At 34.7% G+C, this 17,830-nt stretch overlaps 1 protein-coding gene across 14 annotated transcripts in view; it reads left to right on the top strand.

Moving 5' to 3' along the window:
- The window catches only part of RFX3 (regulatory factor X3), a 296,327-nt gene that overhangs the window by 204,747 nt on the left and 73,750 nt on the right, over positions 1–17,830 (top strand). For 13 of the 14 annotated variants that reach the window (XM_037727298.1, XM_017496970.2, XM_037727308.1 and 10 more), the window contains 2 exons: positions 9,669–9,743; positions 17,052–17,233. In XM_037727298.1, coding sequence (XP_037583226.1) covers positions 9,669–9,743; positions 17,052–17,233 — 257 coding nt within the window. The remainder of the gene's footprint in view (positions 1–9,668; positions 9,744–17,051; positions 17,234–17,830) is intronic. The other variant, XM_037727307.1, reaches the window with a different exon arrangement.

Below are 17,830 nucleotides of genomic sequence, written 5' to 3'. Positions count from 1 at the left end.
TATTCTGTTTGGGACAGTGCATAGATGTGTATGTAACCAACATGTCCATGTCCTCTTTTGGTTACATGTAAATCATACAGAAGACAACACCTCTTCCCATTTTGCTGCATTTGAAACTGAGGTTTACCTTTTTGGCATTATCAACTGTCCCTAAATGATCCCTGTGCTCCAGCCAGTCTTGATTACTTGTACTAGAAGCATCTGCAAGTGGCATACTTTTTACTGAAGATTTTGTAGGGGAAAGCACTGTTTCGCATCATACTCTCTAAAAGACAGTCACACAAAGCCTCTTTGTACCACCTTGTTCTCCCCAGTCTATCCTTTTATTCTGCCAGTGATTCTTCAACTTCACGCTTTCCAGGTCTGGGACCATTCCATCTCCTTTAAATGTCAAAATCTCTCAATGCTTTAGTGAACACTTAAACCTGAGAGCAACTCTGCAAAACAAAGGGCCATCCTATGAGAAGGCCTCTCCTTCTTTAGAAGGCAGTGGGGACTTATAATAGAAAAAATGTGTTCCCTTATAATAGGGAAAATGTATTCCCTTATCATAGGAAAAATGTGTTCCCTTATAATAGGGAAAATGTGGGGTTTTTTCCTATTACACTTTTCTTTTTAAAAATATATATTGCTGGCCGGGTGCGGTGGCTGAAGCTTGTAATCCCAGCACTTTGGGAGGCCGAGGCGGGTGGATCATGAGGTCAAGAGATCGAGACCATCCTGGTCAACATGGTGAAACCCCGTCTCTACTAAAAATACAAAAATTAGCTGGGCATGGTGGTGCGTGCCTGTAATCCCAGCTACTCAGGAGGTTGAGGCAGGAGAATTGCCTGAACCCAGGAGGCGGAGGTTGCGGTGAGTCGAGATCGCGCCATTGCACTCCAGCCTGGGTAACATGAGTGAAACTCCGTCTCAAAAAAATATATATATATATATTGCCTTAGAAAAAGTAAAATATTGATTTCTTCTTTGACCATGGGAAAAGAGAACACAAGCACAACATTTACTGAACATCATTTGTCTCTTCTCCTCCCCACTCTCTTTTCCGCCTGGCTTAGGTAAGACTTTTCTCCGAAATCTCTTTTTTGATGCTGATTTTTGGACAGATAGGGCACAAGTCTCGGGGTGGCTCTTGAGTGCTTATAGACTTGTCTGCCTGTCCTTCATTCCAGCAAGGCAGCATTAGCATCTTAGTGATTGGGAAAGTTTTTACCCTGAGTTTTAGGCCACGGATTTATTGCACTGTCTCTGTCCCCCAGCAGATTATAGCTGCCCTGCACCCTACAGGTCCTCCCTGGAGGGGTTGCTCTGTCTTTGTTGGAGCTCCACTAAACTTTGTACTTTTTCTTTCCTGGATGTGAAATATGACATCTCCCTTGTCCTTTCTGAATTCCTAATCCTAATTCCTGAGAAATCATGGAAGTTCCCTTTACTGCTATGGTCTGTCACAAAATATACATGCTTGGCATACTAAAAAGAAATGATGTCCTCTGTCTTACAGAATCTATGCATTTTTTTTTTTAATCTACCCAACAAGAACAAAGGCCGGCTCATTGCTTGTGTGGTCATATTTTTATCAAATTTGTGACCATGCCACTTTCTACACTGGAAGAAAATTTATTGGTATAGTCTCTAGCTCTCCAGGCTTAGCATGGAGATCATTCTGCCCAAATGAAGGTAACTCCTGGGATTGTGTCTTTCGAGGATTCAAAGTTTGGTTAGGGGAGCTGATTCACAGATGTGTTTACTGTAATTCTCCAGTTCCTGTCTGGTGCCCCAAATATTTTCTTATAGCAACCCATACACCCTTCCTCTTTTTCTTCACTCAGTCAAACTCACTCACAGCACAAGTCATGGCATGGGGGTGGGTCATCTCTATACTTTCTGATGAAGTCTAATTTACCCTGAATAGGCTTCATTGTAAACCACTGTCTCAGCATGTTGCTCCAACAAGGTTTGGTTTTTCTATTTATGTTCCATAGCATTTTGTCATATGACACACTGCAAAGAGGCCTTTTCATCTTCATGATAATATGTGGTCAGAAATCTGGCATATAAATGTAGGAACTTCTCCACATTACCTGAGCTTTGACTCTTCAACCTTTGCCGAGCTTTGAGACCACATATAATTCCTTTATCATTTTTCTGCCCAGAGACCAGCCACACTGACATTTCAGCAGTCTGTCTAAAGGCAGTACTGAATCCACCCTCCACTCCCGTCCCCTGCCAATCTTCTGAAAACCTTTCTGGCTTCCATTAGTACTGAATGGAGGTTTCCCATTTTTGGCTAAGAACCAACAATGGCTTACTGTACCTTTTGATATTAAAGGAGTTGCTGTAGCTTCTTATCTGACTTTTAGGCAATAGTGTAGGACCCTCAAGAACCAGTCTTCACTCTCAAGCACCATGTACCCTAACATTAGATAATCATGGGGAGGAAGTGTACACCATTAGTGACTCAGTACCAGGGTGATCATTTAATAGATACATACAGGCAGTATACCTTAGTTCAGAGACTTGATTAAAAAAAAAAAAAAAAAACGATATTTTCGTAGTCTAAAGCTTTATAAATTTAAAGGGGAAAAAATGCAGAATGCTTACCATCCCCATTTTTAATGGAAAAAATGGACTTTTTAATCTAAAAAACAATTTAGTTCTCTGTCATTAAGTTAAAAAAGCAAACAAACATTTAAAAAATTAAAGAATCTAAGAGAAAGGAAAAAGAGAGGAAAGAGCAACACTCAAGAAGAGAGATATCACTGAGGTCTTGAATTAGTTTAAATTAGTCTTAGGTTGTCACAGGGCCTCTTGTTAATGTGATTACAGTACTTTGCACTACAGTAGAAATTTCGATAACAAAATGATCCGTATTCTTAGAATAAAGACTATGCAGCAGAGAAATGAGCAGGAAAACATTTCAGAATCTATTCATGTCAATGTGTTTGATATGTGTATTTTAAAATGTTCTAATCACATAGTGATGAAATAAAGGCCATTGTGTTCATTTCAAGTAAAAATAAGCCACTACCAAGTCTTCTCCCTTAGACTCCCACCTTTAGAGCTGTAATTTGAAAATATGTTTGTATTCAGCCCTTTCATTCTCACTGCAATCTTGTTACCAGTTTCTCGCATCAATCCTGGACTATTATCATAGCTTTCAATTTGATTCTCCGGTCTAGATTCTCTCCTATCCTACATTGTATCCCAAATTATTAATAATATATGAAGTGGTATCAGATTAATTCCCTTTCTCAAGACTTTTTAGCAATTGGCCCACATCCTATGTAATTGAACACTCCTAGCCAAGAAATTGCAGTCTGTATATATTTACCTGTTCCTAAAGAAACCTTATCATTTAGCCAATTGTATTAGTTCATTTTCATGCTGCTGATAAAGACATACATGAGACCAGACAATTTACAAAGGAAAGAGGTTTAATGTATAACTCATAGTTCCATGTGGCTTGGGAAGCCTCACAATCATGGCAGAAGGCAAGGAGGAGCAAGTCACATCTTATGTGGATGGCGGCAGGCAAAAAGAGAGCTTGTGCAGAGAAACTCCCGTTTTTAAAACCATGAGATCTTGTGAGAAAGATCTCACAGGAGATCTTTTTCACAGGAAAGACCCGCCCCCATGATGCAATCATCTCCCACCAGGCCCTTCCCACAACAAATGAGAATTATAGGAGCTACAAGAATTAGCTTTGGGCAGGGACACAGAGCCAAACCATATCACCAATCTTACCCTTCCTTGAACCTACATTATTCAATCTTATCTTGTTTGCTTTGCCTAAAATGTTCACTAACCTGCCCCTATCAGAATGCCAGGCATTATTTGTCAAATTTCTAGTGAAGAACCACCTTACCCATGCTTTGTCAAACTGTAACAGCAAGGAGTAATTTCCCTTCCTTCCAGTAATATTCAATTATTTAATTCATTCTGTTTGTATATGTGTGTGTGTGTGTGTGTGTGTGTATGTATGTATATATATATATATATATATATATGTATACATGAAACTGCTAGTTTAATGAATTTCCTACTATCAGCAGCACACGCCATAGTTATACTGGGAGAGGGATAGCTATTTGATTTTATTCTCATATTTTCTAAAAAAACTGCAAATTCCTTGAATTTGAATCACTTTTAAATTCCAGGTACCTGGTATTCTAATCATTTTCGTTGTATGAAGCTGCAAGGATATATCTTTGGTGAGGGTAGGAGCATTTCCTCAGATGATATGTGAGAATATCATATTGAACATTTGAGCCAGTAATCTTTTGGATCAATGAGGCTACTTTTTTTTTTGAGACGGAGTCTTGCTCTTTCACCAGGCTAGAGTGCAGTGGCATGATCTCAGCTCACTGTAACCTTCATCTCCCGGATTCAACTGATTCCCCTGCCTCAAGCTCCAGAGTAGCTGGGACTACAGGCGCGCACTACCATACCCAGCTAATTTTTTGTATTTTAGTAGAGACAGGGTTTTGCTATGGCCAGGATGGTCTCGATCTTCTGACCTCATGATCCACCTGCCTCGGCCTCCCAAAGTACTGAGATTACAGGCATGAGCCACTGTGCCCAGCCAATGAGCCTACTTTTAAGCAAATTTTCCATCAGTGTTAACTGATTATCATTTCCTACCTTAAATATGACAGTTATGGGTATTATAATAAAACATCATTTAGTGTTAAATAAATTTTTACCTAGAAGAATTTACAAATTTTTTCTAAAGAAAGAAGTTAACTTTTTAAATGGTCTACAATAAACTGGAAGCATGGGATCTTACCAGTTCACTTTGAGATTAGTATTTTATGTGTCAGATGCTGATACGTACCATCTTTTTCTTGAGATTGGCAAACTTTCAGAAGGTTGAACAAATACTTACTTAAATATCTAATTTATAGTAATGGAAAATTTAACAAATCAATTTAATCTTTGATGGGACTAGTAGAAACTTATCCCAATTTGCTAACATTTTATCTAGCTAATTTGCACACCATTCCTCTATCCCTCTAGACAACCCCACCCCATATGCATAAAACTACCCCCTTGAAACTATAATAAACCCAAATCATGGGCTAATTCATAGGAGTGACATTAGTAATCCATTTGGAATCATGAAGCTAATTAATCCTTCATAGCTTTGTAACTTCAAAATTCTGACTCATTAGTACTCTTCTTCCCCATTTTTGCATTATTCTTACAGCCTCTTCCTCACTTTCACTTTCCCACCATTGTCATAATATATTCTTATAGGTGATAGTCTCTTCCCTTACTGTTGTCCCAGAAGCTTCTATTCAGTCCACAAGCACTTACTGGGCACACTTTGCTCTTACCTATTTTAACCTTACTACTAGCATGGCCCATTATACCTAGCAAAACCCATCTCCTGGCTTTCTCTGAAAATTAGCATTTTTCATATATCCCTGTACTTTCCTCAAAACCTTAATAACATCAGTTTTTCCCTGGTTCTCACATACATTATCTACTTCCAACCTATTTTTTCAGCCTCACTCATACCACTCCCATATATATGTGAAATCTATATGTGTGGGAGCCCCATTTTGTATATATATTCTTGCCATTTCCGAAATTAGGGACGCATCCTATACTTTTTGCCTCCTGGCTCTATTAAGTTGATTCTTCCTAGATTTCCCTTTTACCCCCTGAACCTTTCTATCTTTTAATTTGTGGATTTTGAATTCAGAGAGTCTATAAACTAAGAAAATAAATGCAAATTTTGTAGGCGTTCTTACATACATTTTTTCCAAGTAGAGAGTTCACAGTTTCATTACATCCTCAGAAGGGTTGACTACTACTCAAAAGTTAAAGACTACTACTTTATTTTCTTCCACATTCCTGAACTATACTTGTATTTTTGTTACAAATGGTCTTGTTTGGTGCATTAGTCTGTTCTCATGCTGCTGATAAAGACATATCCGAGATTGGGTAATTTATAAAGAAAAACAGGTTTAATGGATTCACAGTTCCACATGTCTGGGGAGGCCTCACAATCATGGCAGAAGGCAAAAGGCACATCTTACATGGCAGCAGGCAAGAAAGAATGAAAGCCAGACAAAAGGGGAAACCCTAAAGACAGTAGACGGGCCCGGCGCAGTGGCTCACGCCTGTAATCCCAGCACTCTGGGAGGCCGAGGCGGGTGGATCAGGAGGTCAAGAGATCGAGACCATCCTGGTCAACATGGTGAAACCCCGTCTCTAATAAAAATACAAAAAATTAGCTGGGCATGGTGGCGCGTGCCTGTAATCCCAGCTGCTCAGGAGGCTGAGGCAGGAGAATTGCCTAAACCCAGGAGGCGGAGGTTGTGGTGAGCCGAGATCGCGCCATTGCACTCCAGCCTGGGTAACAAGAGTAAAACTCCATCTCAAAAAAAAAAAAAAAAATGCCGGTAGATCTCGTGAGACTTAATCACTACCACGAGAACAGTATAGGAGAAACCACCCCCATGATTTAATTACCCCCCACTGTGGGTCCCTCCCACAACATGTTAGAATTATGGGAGCTACAATTCAAGATGAGAATTGGGTGGGGACACAGACAAACCATATCATTGGGGTAATTATGCATGTATCCATATATATGACTGTATCCCTGTCTCCCTTACTGGAGCGTAATATCTGTTGGATTATGAAAAATTTTTTTAATCGTGATCTTTTGCACATGACCTCATATAGGACGGGCACACAGTTGCTATGTACTTAAAAAAAAAAAACCTGTGGCCGGGCGCGGTGGCTCAAGCCTGTAATCCCAGCACTTTGGGAGGCCGAGGCGGGTGGATCACAAGGTCAAGAGATCAAGACCATCCTGGTCAACGTGGTGAAACCCCGTCTCTACTAAAACTACAAAAAATTAGCTGGGCATGGTGGCGCGTGCCTGTAATCCCAGCTACTCAGGAGGCTGAGGCAGGAGAATTGCCTGAACCCAGGAGGCGGAGGTTGCGGTGAGCCGAGATCGCGCCATTGCACTCCAGCCTGGGTAACAAGAGCGAAACTCCGTCTCAAAAAAAAAAAAAAAAAAAAACCATCCTTTAAAAAATGTAATCAGGGCTATGATCCTTTCATGAGATTATAATTCCCGTCAATGTATTTTTAAAATGATTATAATAAATACATGTTAACTTTTTGTATGCTTCTTGAAAGTTCTTATCAGTGAGGTGGCAACTGAATGTCCCGGTTATCCCACTGGACTAATTAATAAGCCTCAAAAAATTAATGAGTATTTGGAAGCCCATGGGTTTCCAAGTAGGCGCCAACATGCATGCTGAGGCTGGTGTCTTCCTTGTAGAAGAACTCAGTCTTTATTTCTGAGTTGTCCTGTCATTCCATGTTTCTTCCTTTGTGTTCCCTGGGCTCCACAAATTCAGCACAGGCCTAAGTCATTTAGGCAGAAGATTCCTAAAGCCAAAAGAAATAGCCCTTTTGTTTTCTGTATTACAAAGTAACAACACAAAGAAGAACCAAAATTCCGAAGGTCCAAGGCATTCTAGAATGTCAGTATGTCTATTCCTGGGGAATTCAGTTTCACCCACATATTTCCTTTCTCCTTTCCAAAGCTCTTAAAAAAACTGGCCAGAAATGAGAAGGCCATTTCCTAAAAGCCTGGCCTTCTAGGGAATCATCTGGAAATCTAGGACCACCATAAAGTAACAACTTCAGTAACAGCAGCTGACTTTTTTTCCCCCAGAGAAAGAAGTGCTTGTTTACCCAACAGAAAGTGATTATTAACAAACCCAGAGCATGGACTTCTCCTTTAATGTTCCTCAGTAATTATATATCTGGTAATTTACCTTTCATTTAAAATTATAATATCAAAAGTTATGGATCATTTTATTTTTATTTAGTAGACTGAAATCTTACACCTCAAATTCTCCGCACTCAAACTCTAAAGAAAATGTAGGCATGAGGGTTTTGAGCAAATTCTTCCTATAAGTTAATTATAGTCACATGAATCCTTTCGCTTGTTTTCTGCTCTGTTTTCTCTTTGAAAACAAAGCACTTATGAATCATCTTTTAAGAGATATTATACCAAAGTCCATTATAGTTTCACAGCTTAACATTTTGCTAAAATGTTTGTTTATTCATTACATTTATATTACTCTTTCTGTAATGTACCTCTTTTCATTGGTGCAATATCACTATTTTCAAGTATAATGATAAACTGCATTAACATCCTTTCTGGCAGAGAGAATGTTTTAGAAGCCAGTTTACTTAAATTTGTTATCTAAAAAATGTTAACAGTAGGATAAATTGTATTATATCTTCCTATGAATTAATTTAATATCTATTTTAAGAATTTTTTTTATGATCTCTTAACCTAACATACTCTTCTCTGTATTATGTTTTATTAACTCCAGGGAAGATTTAGCAACGTGGGAAAATAATGTAAAATGAAATTAAAGCTATTCCCCAGTTATTTAGAAATAAATTAGATTTAATGTTGATACAATTGATACTGAATGTTCTCTGTATCAAGTGTTTTATAAAGAAATTGGAAACTTGGTAGAAAATTAAGACTTTGCTATGGATATTACAGTATTATTTTTCTTTGGGAGGGGGCAGTATGTTAAAATTTCAAGGCATTAGTTTCCATAGCCAAAGTATAAGAAAGTTAACTATGTTTTAAAGCTTTAAATATTTTTATAACAGCTTATACTGAATTGTTGATATAATCAGACTGTTAAAATAATTAAGTCAATTTTCTCTCTTAAATTGCATGGTGTGATTTTTTTTCTTTTGATTTTAGCTAATATTGATGATATAGCTCAGTATCCAAATGCAGGGTGTTCAGTACCTGTTTTTAATGGAACATGCAGTACTACCAGGAGCTGAAAGATAGATAACTTTATCTATCCTCTTATATATGAGGTTATTAAGAATGTATCACATTTATCAATAACACCTGGTACTTAATTAATAATTGCTCATGGTATACTGAGATTGCACGGAATAAAGCTGTTTCTGTGGCTGTCCCTTCTCTTTGTTGGCTCTGAATTATTTTCTCTTCTACATTCCATTTCTGCTATCATTTCTAATACTTCTGCCTTACCACCACATCCTAAAATATAATGTAGGGACCATCATTACCTCTTCATGTTTGTTCATACTGATGACCCCCCAATTTCCAAATTTTAATACAGGATTAATGGAGAGATGTATAGATTTAGTAACTTTTGTACATTAATGAAAGAATCTTTGTTCATTTGCATTAAAATGTTAATGCATATTAAACTCAGAATCTGCAGTATGATTTTCCTTTCATGACAGAATAGAACTAATATTAAATACTGTTTAGGTGGGAAACTATTTAGAAAGAGAATGGTTACTATCCCACACTCTTAACTATGAAAGTCAAGAATGTTTCTTCATAAGGAGAAGAATCCACTGGGGTTCCTGCTCCTCAGGTCTCCATTCTGATTATAATTATGGAATGTTCAAAAAATGTTTACTTTTTGAATGGGCTTATTGTTAGTGTGCATATTTTTATTCTCTGGAGGGTGGGGAAGAATGGGGGGAAACACATTGATAGCTGTTCATTAGCAACCATTGAAGAAGAAATTGAACTTTAAAGAATCTATCAGAAATTTCTCTGGTCAGCCTTTTATTACTATCTTGTCTTGAGCCCTTTTTTTAATGACATCTATTATCAGATTGAAATGGCGATTGAGACGCTGCAAAAGTCTGACGGTCTGTCCACTCACAGAAGCTCTCTTCTCAACAGCCATGTAAGTTGCCTCTTCTTCGTGTACACTAATCTCTTGCTTGTTCTGCATGTGTTGCTTGCCTCTAAATGCTTGTTTTATTTATTATTTATTTTGCTTCTTAACCTTCCTTTCTCAGCCCCTTATGATCTCTGTGTCATTTAATGGGTAATTTGTACAGTGAAATATCCAAAAAATAGTTTCCAGTATATTGCTTTATTAGGTTTCTGTACTCTTTGGGTACAGATATAATATTTTCAAGTTAGTAACAAGTTGCTGTGTATTTGTAAAAAGTAATAGTAATTTTCAGTATTTATAATGTTTTAGTTTGATATTTATTTACTATGAAGCAAATACTTATAATCTGCATCTCTGTCCAACAGTCGTGTCTACTTGCCTGACCAGTAATATTCTTTAAGTAGAAAAAAGATTATTAATGTCAAATCCAATGATAAACTGTTTGAAATTATTTGTTTGCCAGTAAGACTGTGTAAGGTGGTCAGTAAACAGCCCCATAGTTGAACTCAGGTCCTAAGACCTTAAGAGAAGCGAGAAGTGAACCAAAAGAAAAAGTGAGACTGTCGACAACTCATAAATTGCTAATAATTGAGATTAAACAGAATTACCGTTACTATTTCCTGAAGCTGTTCCCTGTTGTCAGATGCAGATATCACTGTGACACTGGTAAGTGTAAGAAGGGTGATGATAGTTTTGTGAAATTATAAACATTTTTACCTACTGTTCACATTTGGGAAACCAATGAAAATGCTAATTAAAAATTTGTTTTGTTAAGATGATTTCTAAATATATGGAAAAAAGTAAATAGACCCATGATTTAAATTATTTTTAGATAGATCGTCTGCTGCCTTAAAATTAGTGACATTTTAGTAAGAATTAGACTTTTCTCCCACAACTGACAGTTTGTTCTTAAATTTAAGGATAAAGTATTATGACATCTTTTTCATATTTTATAACTGAAAAGCTCAAAATTAGATCGCCCAAATGAAAGTTTTTTAATAAACCTAAAACTTTTACTTGTAAAAAATGTTTTCACTGTGCTTTTAATAATGTTTTAATTTTTATATCCCAAAATATTGTTAAATACCTCCTCATGTTCTTACACATTTGTTTTTAGATGGGGTATTTTGTCTTGTTTCTTTTTCAAAGGAAAGTATCATGGAAAACAAAACCAGGTTACCCAACTTGGAGAATGCCTATAATTTTGGTGAAAAATTATATATATAAGCTTAAAGATAATAGTATATATTCTGGCCCTTTCTTTTGAAACAATTTAAGAAATATACATTTTTTTCTTTCTGAAAATTGGTATTTAGTATGTCACTCTTTTATGTTTCAGACGTATATTCCTGCTATGTTGGTATGAGTCTGTGGTTGTATCAAAGGCTGATTTCCTGTATACTACTAGGCTGTGTGTGTGGGAGGGGTGATGATCAACTGGTATTTATGCTTTGGAAATAGCAAGTGAAATTGTTCTCCCTTTTAGTCAGAAATGTGTACGGACATAGAAAAAAAATGAAGTTTCTAGTTACCCTTTTCAGCTTTCAGCCTTCCACGTTGTGCTTTGATACTCAACTCAGAGTTCATTTTTACTTGACATGTATACTTTAATAAAATATATGTTTAATTTTAAATGTAACTTCAGTTATTCATCTTAATATTTTTATGAACAATAATGGAGGAATAAGAACACATTTTTTATATATTTTAAAAATGTATTTGTTGATTTGTTTGAAGCTTTTCAACTATGTCGGAGTTCTTTAAAAATTAGTTTTCTCTATAGAATTCATCAAGGAAGGCAATTAGCAAATATTTATTGCAAAATACAGTTGCAAAATAGTAAGGATTTTTGTATGTTTTATTCACCAAGGCATCCCTAGTGGCTAGAACAGGGCCTGATGCATAGTAGATACTCACTAAATATTTGCTGAATGAATAAAAAGAAACAATAGAAGGGGACAGGCCTTATGTCACCTTCATTATTTTGGAATTCTCTGATGCCTTTGCCAATCATGTGCATTTATTTGGAGACTGATATATTCATTGTATTGTTTCCTTTGTTTTCAAGTTTGCTTCAAGTAGGTATATATTTGAACATTGTTGGGTGGTCTTTTTCTGGTATACCATCTGAGTAAAGAATATGTGGTCACGCTTATCATTTCTCTACAGGCAGCCTTCAGTTTAAGAGTAAATAACTGTTTTTCTCTCTAAACAATCTAATCTTTTAAAACGTCCTGGGCAAGAGTGACATTGTTTGTCTCTTTGTATTTTAGAATGGTACATTAGATTTGGCTTTACAGAATTCTGTTAGTCTAATAATTTTTTATTTAAATATTTTTGTTTCTAATTTTTTCGTATATGATGATGCTATAGGTTTGTGATGGATAGTCTGCCTAAATCAAGTTAGAATATCTAATTCTTTTCATTGCAGACTTGTTTATTTTATACATTTTCTCAGTGTTAATGAATATAAATTAGTATTTTATGGTTGTAATGTGTTCACTGTTTACAAACTGCTTATTTTAGATTGTAAATTTGAATTCAGAAATGTTGTTAATTGTCCCCAATAATCACATAAAATTTAAGGTTGTACATTTCTTTAAAATTCCATTTAAAGTTTATGAAAAGCTCTAACCATCTATTTTATGTACATACTTCTCACAATACAGCAAATAACTATTTCATGTTCTTTGCTGGTTGTAACTACCAAAATATATTCAGCTCAAAGCAAAACCTTGTTTTTTACTCACTTTTCCTTGACTTTGCTGTATTGTAAATATAAGTTATTACAGAAATAAGACCTGTTAAAATGCATACCATTAGTAAACTGAACTTAAAATGAATCCTGATGGATAATAACCCATCTGGGAAAAAATGCCAAATGTTACATTTAGATGTTAATTGGCAGTGCAGTATTTATTTATTTTTATTTGTCAATCAGGATTTCCCTTTGGGAAAAATAGAAACCATTCATCTTTAATCTATCTTGATTAACACAGATTAAATACAAAGGTTGAAAGATGTAGTTATCTTGGTTTCCACAGATAAATGAGTGTATATTAGTTCATTATTAGAAAAATCAAGTTTTAAAGATAAAGATTAAAAGTTCCTATGGTATTTTACAGACTTTGAAATCATAAAAGTTAACAAACGTTTTACAAGACATTTTATGAAAAAGAAAAAGAAATAATAATAATTTATTTCTAAATTATTGGATGTTAAGATTGGGGAATACTAATGTCCAAATTTATTGTATTAAAGACAAAACCCAAGGAAACAATATATAACAGGCATTAACTTCCTCTGGGTAGCTCATGGAACCTGTGCCTTTAGGTTGCACTTAAACTTATATGGAAACTTAACTGCCAAGTTTCTCTTGCAATCAGAGTAATGCTTTCTTATGCTGTGTTTTAGACTCAAATGTCTGATTTATAATTTCATCACTGTGTCAAAATGTAAAAGTTAAATACTGGCATATAGGATGGAGATTATAATCCCCAGCCACATCTCAAACTCTTATCTGGTGGGTCCTTTAAAATTAATTTCTATTAATACAGTGAATTTCTAGGAGTTACAGTCTGAGATGGGGCAGTTGTTGGCATTCTTCCTAGCTGGGACCTGCAGGGCTACAGCAAAGCCCTATCTCCATCCTTTCAGGGCTTTTACCTCCACTTGACTTCCTTCTGCTGTCTCAATGAGCTCTCCAGGCTTCTGGCAAGGAATACTGTTCCTCCTTCTGCATATAAGGGGTAGGAAACAAAACGTAGCTTTGCTGCTGTCAAAGTAATAGTCACCAAAATACCTGTTCTTGTACCATTTTAAAAACTAACCAGTGATTTATATAAATATACATGTATATGTATATATATAATAAACTAATTTTTAAAAACTAGTTTAGAAATAAAGAATTTAAACAGATTTTCTTTAGGAATGTAAACTATATATGAAGAACAGTTTATAAAACAGTGCAGATTTTTTGACTTGCCTAACCATTTCAGAAGCCCGCATAGCCAATCCAGTAAAAATTTCACTTCCTGTAAATTATTCAGTTGGGATATAAGTAATATCATTTAGGCTTCTAAGTAGTTTGTGCCAGCATTTGCTATAATTATCTCACTATTTGTATGAAAAGTTTTCTTTATTCGGAGTGGTCTGATTAATATATGTGTACATATATATATATATATATATATATATATAAAATCAGTCCTTGATATCAAGAACCTATGCCTAACATATATATATATATATGTTAATCAGACCACTCCTAATAAAGAAAACTTTTAAACATTTAAAATGAAATGTTTATTTCATTCATATATATATATATATATGTAGATGTGCCATTTGAGTCCAGTGGTGTATTTACATATACAGATGTATGAATACACCATTGGACTCAAAATATTTTATGTTAAACTTTAATATTTATACTAGCTTTTCTTTTATAAAAGGTAATTTATCACAGTATTCAAATATTCTATTATTAGATTTTCTTTTTCAAATTTTATAGTAAAACTTTTAGCTTACAAGATAATTTCTATGATCATGAAAAATAAGCTCTCATTTGTATATATTTATCTTCATTTTTAAGTAATTAAATGTTGCAAGAAGACTAGTACACAAGTAGGGCAGTTTTAAAAATGTTTTATTTGTATCTGGCTAATTAAAATTATTTTCATTTGCTTTTATCAGATTAAAATTACATTAGCTCTGTTTTTATTATTTGTATACTTTTGGTTATAAAGTTCATATTATAAAATTGACTAATTCCATTTCTGGAAAAAAATGCCCTTTAAGATTTTTCTACGTAGTATGTCTTCTGTTCATTAGCAAAGGAAGCAATATTGATTTCTTGACTCAGAAGAAATCATAATATTATACCTTTGACAATATGCGTAATTTTATGAGGATACGTAGATATACATACAAACATATCTTCCGCATTTTTAACTTACACATAATCTGTGTTCCATGTTTGTGGATGTGCAACCTTCATTAGTTTAGTTGAAAAATACTACTGTTTTTCAAAAAGTATTTACATTTTTTATGTTTGCCTTTCCATCATTTTTTTCCTTGGTGTTTTCTTTATAGTCCTTGATATCTAGAACCTATATGCCTTTTTTTAATATATTAAGACTGCCAATAGAAGGTGGTCAACCCTTGCTCTGTCTACTATGTGTACACAAAACAAGAACCAGCACTGTTGTACAATACGGCTCACTAGGACTGCCATAACATTACTCAAGTGCTTCCTAATCAATCATTTTACCAAAGCATGTGAATGAACTGTATGAATCAGGGTTTTATTGCTGCATTTTATATGTAGTCTCCCTCAGCTATACTCAAATCTTAAAATTTAAAAAAAGAAAACCCACTAAAGAGACATGCTTTCCCACTGTTATAGACAAAATACTAACTTGAACCTTAGTAACTTAATTTCGCAATCAGGCTGCCTTATCTCTTTTACACTAAATGAATATGTGTAGTAAACCTATTCTATGTGTCATTTAGAATACTCAGAAATCATGTTTAAGCACCTGTGGAAAACTTCTTTACTGACAATCAGGTTAGAGATGATTCATATCAAAAGAATTCTTTTGGCCTGTAATACTTTTATGTCATTGTAAAAATGAATGTTTATTTTGTGTCATCTTTTTAAACTTTTATAGGTCAGTCTTGAATATGTAAAGAGGTACTATGTACGTTTAAACGTTCATATTCATTCGCATATGTGCCCTGTAAAGTACTTCAAGTCTTTCTAATCAAACTCTGAGTTTTATTTTTAAAAGTACTCTGGTTCATCTTGTAGCTTTGGTAGCTATATTTTCTAAGCCAACAGTCAATATGGGTTTAATGACATAAGTTTAATTACATAAACATCATGTAGGAATATTTGACATTAAAGTGGCTTTTGGAAATTCAGTTGTCATGACTAAAATCAATAATTCTGAAAATATTTTAATAAATTTTAAAATTAGAAGTCTGAAAATTCAGGTTCTAAGTTTGATTGCAATTCTTAAAATATGTTAAAAAGAATTGAGAATTTTTAAATTTATTTACATGTCCATATTATCATTTTTAGCATCTCATTGCAAATTTCTAGAGGACAGGTGTGAGATCACATTCATTTTTGCATCACTAGATGCCTGGCACATTACCTGGCTCATGGTTGATGCTCAATAAATGAATTATTTGGCTTCTATAATTTATATTTAACTTGAATTGTATGTTAAATGTCAGTTCTTTATTATACCTGTCTTATATATAGCATGAAAATTTTGTTGAGACAAGTAATGTGAAATATTTATTGCTTTTTGCAAAACATTGGTCTGGAATAATCAGGAAATATGAATTGGAAACCAGACTCAGGCATTGATACAATATGTGACTTTGAGAAAGTCATTTAAGTCTATTTCAGTTCTCCTAATGAATAAATAAATGAACAAAAAATTTAATTTTGCTAATGTTGAAATTCAATAATATAGACCTGGATTCGATTTTCTAAAATTTTCTTGTACATTCAGTGCTTTAAATTTTTTTTTTTAGTGTACACAGGACAACATAAAACTCTAAAATGTGAATATAGACTGAAAAAGCATTGTATTACCAACTACCAAAATTATGAAGAAACACAGTTTTGAAGCAGAAAAATTCAAATGGTTGTAATAAATGTTTCCTTTTCATTGTGTATAAACTCTTTGCCAATGTCTAGTCAGTTTATTTTCATTTAGAGAAGAAATCGCTGAATTTTTTCCTTTTTGTTTTCAGAATGTGTCCTGGTAAACAGTGTGGTTATTATCTAGTGGTAATTTGAGATAAATAAAATTCTATAAAAATGAATATAACTTGAATATAAACACTCATACCAGGCAGCCTGCTGTTCATGTGTTAGAACAAGTCAACACTAAAGACATACTATGTACCATGGTGCCAGGCTTGGTAGCATGTTTTGCTCTGTAGTAGTTAAATTTCCAATACTTACGACCAGTTAATGGGATTATTTGAACTCCCTGAAGAGATGTCTGTTTCCAAAATTGCAATCAATACAGGGAGAATTAGTATGTCTCTACGTGTGCTTGAATATTTGAAGAAATGGATATTGTCTGAGATCCTTAGTGATGTTCAACTATTTACAATGTTTCTGAGTGTTTTCAAAGGCAGATTACCAGCCTCTGAATTGCAGCAGTTTACTCTGTCGTAAGACTTGATGAAGAACTTCTAAGAATTTCTGTATGTTGCATTTGCAGTGTCTTGTAGAAATTTTGGCAAATTATGTGATTTATCTGTGTTTACTGTGTCTTATTTCCCTAGCTCCAGTGGCTGTTGGACAATTATGAGACAGCAGAAGGAGTGAGCCTTCCCAGAAGCACTCTATACAACCACTACCTTCGACACTGTCAGGAACACAAACTGGACCCAGTCAATGCTGCCTCTTTTGGAAAATTAATAAGGTCAATTTTTATGGGGCTACGAACCAGGAGATTGGGCACTAGGTTAGTATTGAAAAATAATATCATAAACTGATCTCTCTTTTTCAAACTAGGGCAATTCAGTATTTTGTTTAAACAAAAGTACTTGATTACAGGGAATATATAAGGAAATACATAGAATGAGCTCAGTTTATAACATCCCCAGGAAAACAAAAGGACATTATGCAGTGACTGTTTCCAAGCCAGAATTATATGTTGTCTAAAACATTAACTGAGTGAAGCTTTGAGAAGAGCTGATTCTCAAACTACATAGAAATTAGCAGACCAGCCTGTTAATGCTAGATTTGTATATGGTGCTTTAAACACACACATACACACACACACACACACACACAACTGTATTCCTTTTTGAAAGAAATCATACTAATGATGATGAGTTAAGTTACATAGTAAATGTAAAACTATGTATCTCTTGACTCTTGCAAAATTTCATTTGTCTTTATAAATAACGCTGTTCGGATAGAGTAAGAAACTAAAACAAAGTTTTTTATTTCATTTCTGGAGGCGAATTAAAAATCCTTTGGTAGCCGGGCGCGGTGGCTCAAGCCTGTAATCCCAGCACTTTGGGAGGCCGAGGCGGGTGGATCACAAGGTCAAGAG

This window comes from Cebus imitator, unplaced genomic scaffold (assembly GCF_001604975.1).
Source record: "Cebus imitator isolate Cc_AM_T3 unplaced genomic scaffold, Cebus_imitator-1.0 Scaffold227, whole genome shotgun sequence".
NCBI classification, from domain to species: Eukaryota; Metazoa; Chordata; class Mammalia; order Primates; family Cebidae; genus Cebus; species Cebus imitator.
The sequence above is the reverse complement of the archived record's forward strand: the minus strand, read 5'-3'. Positions and strand labels throughout refer to the sequence as shown.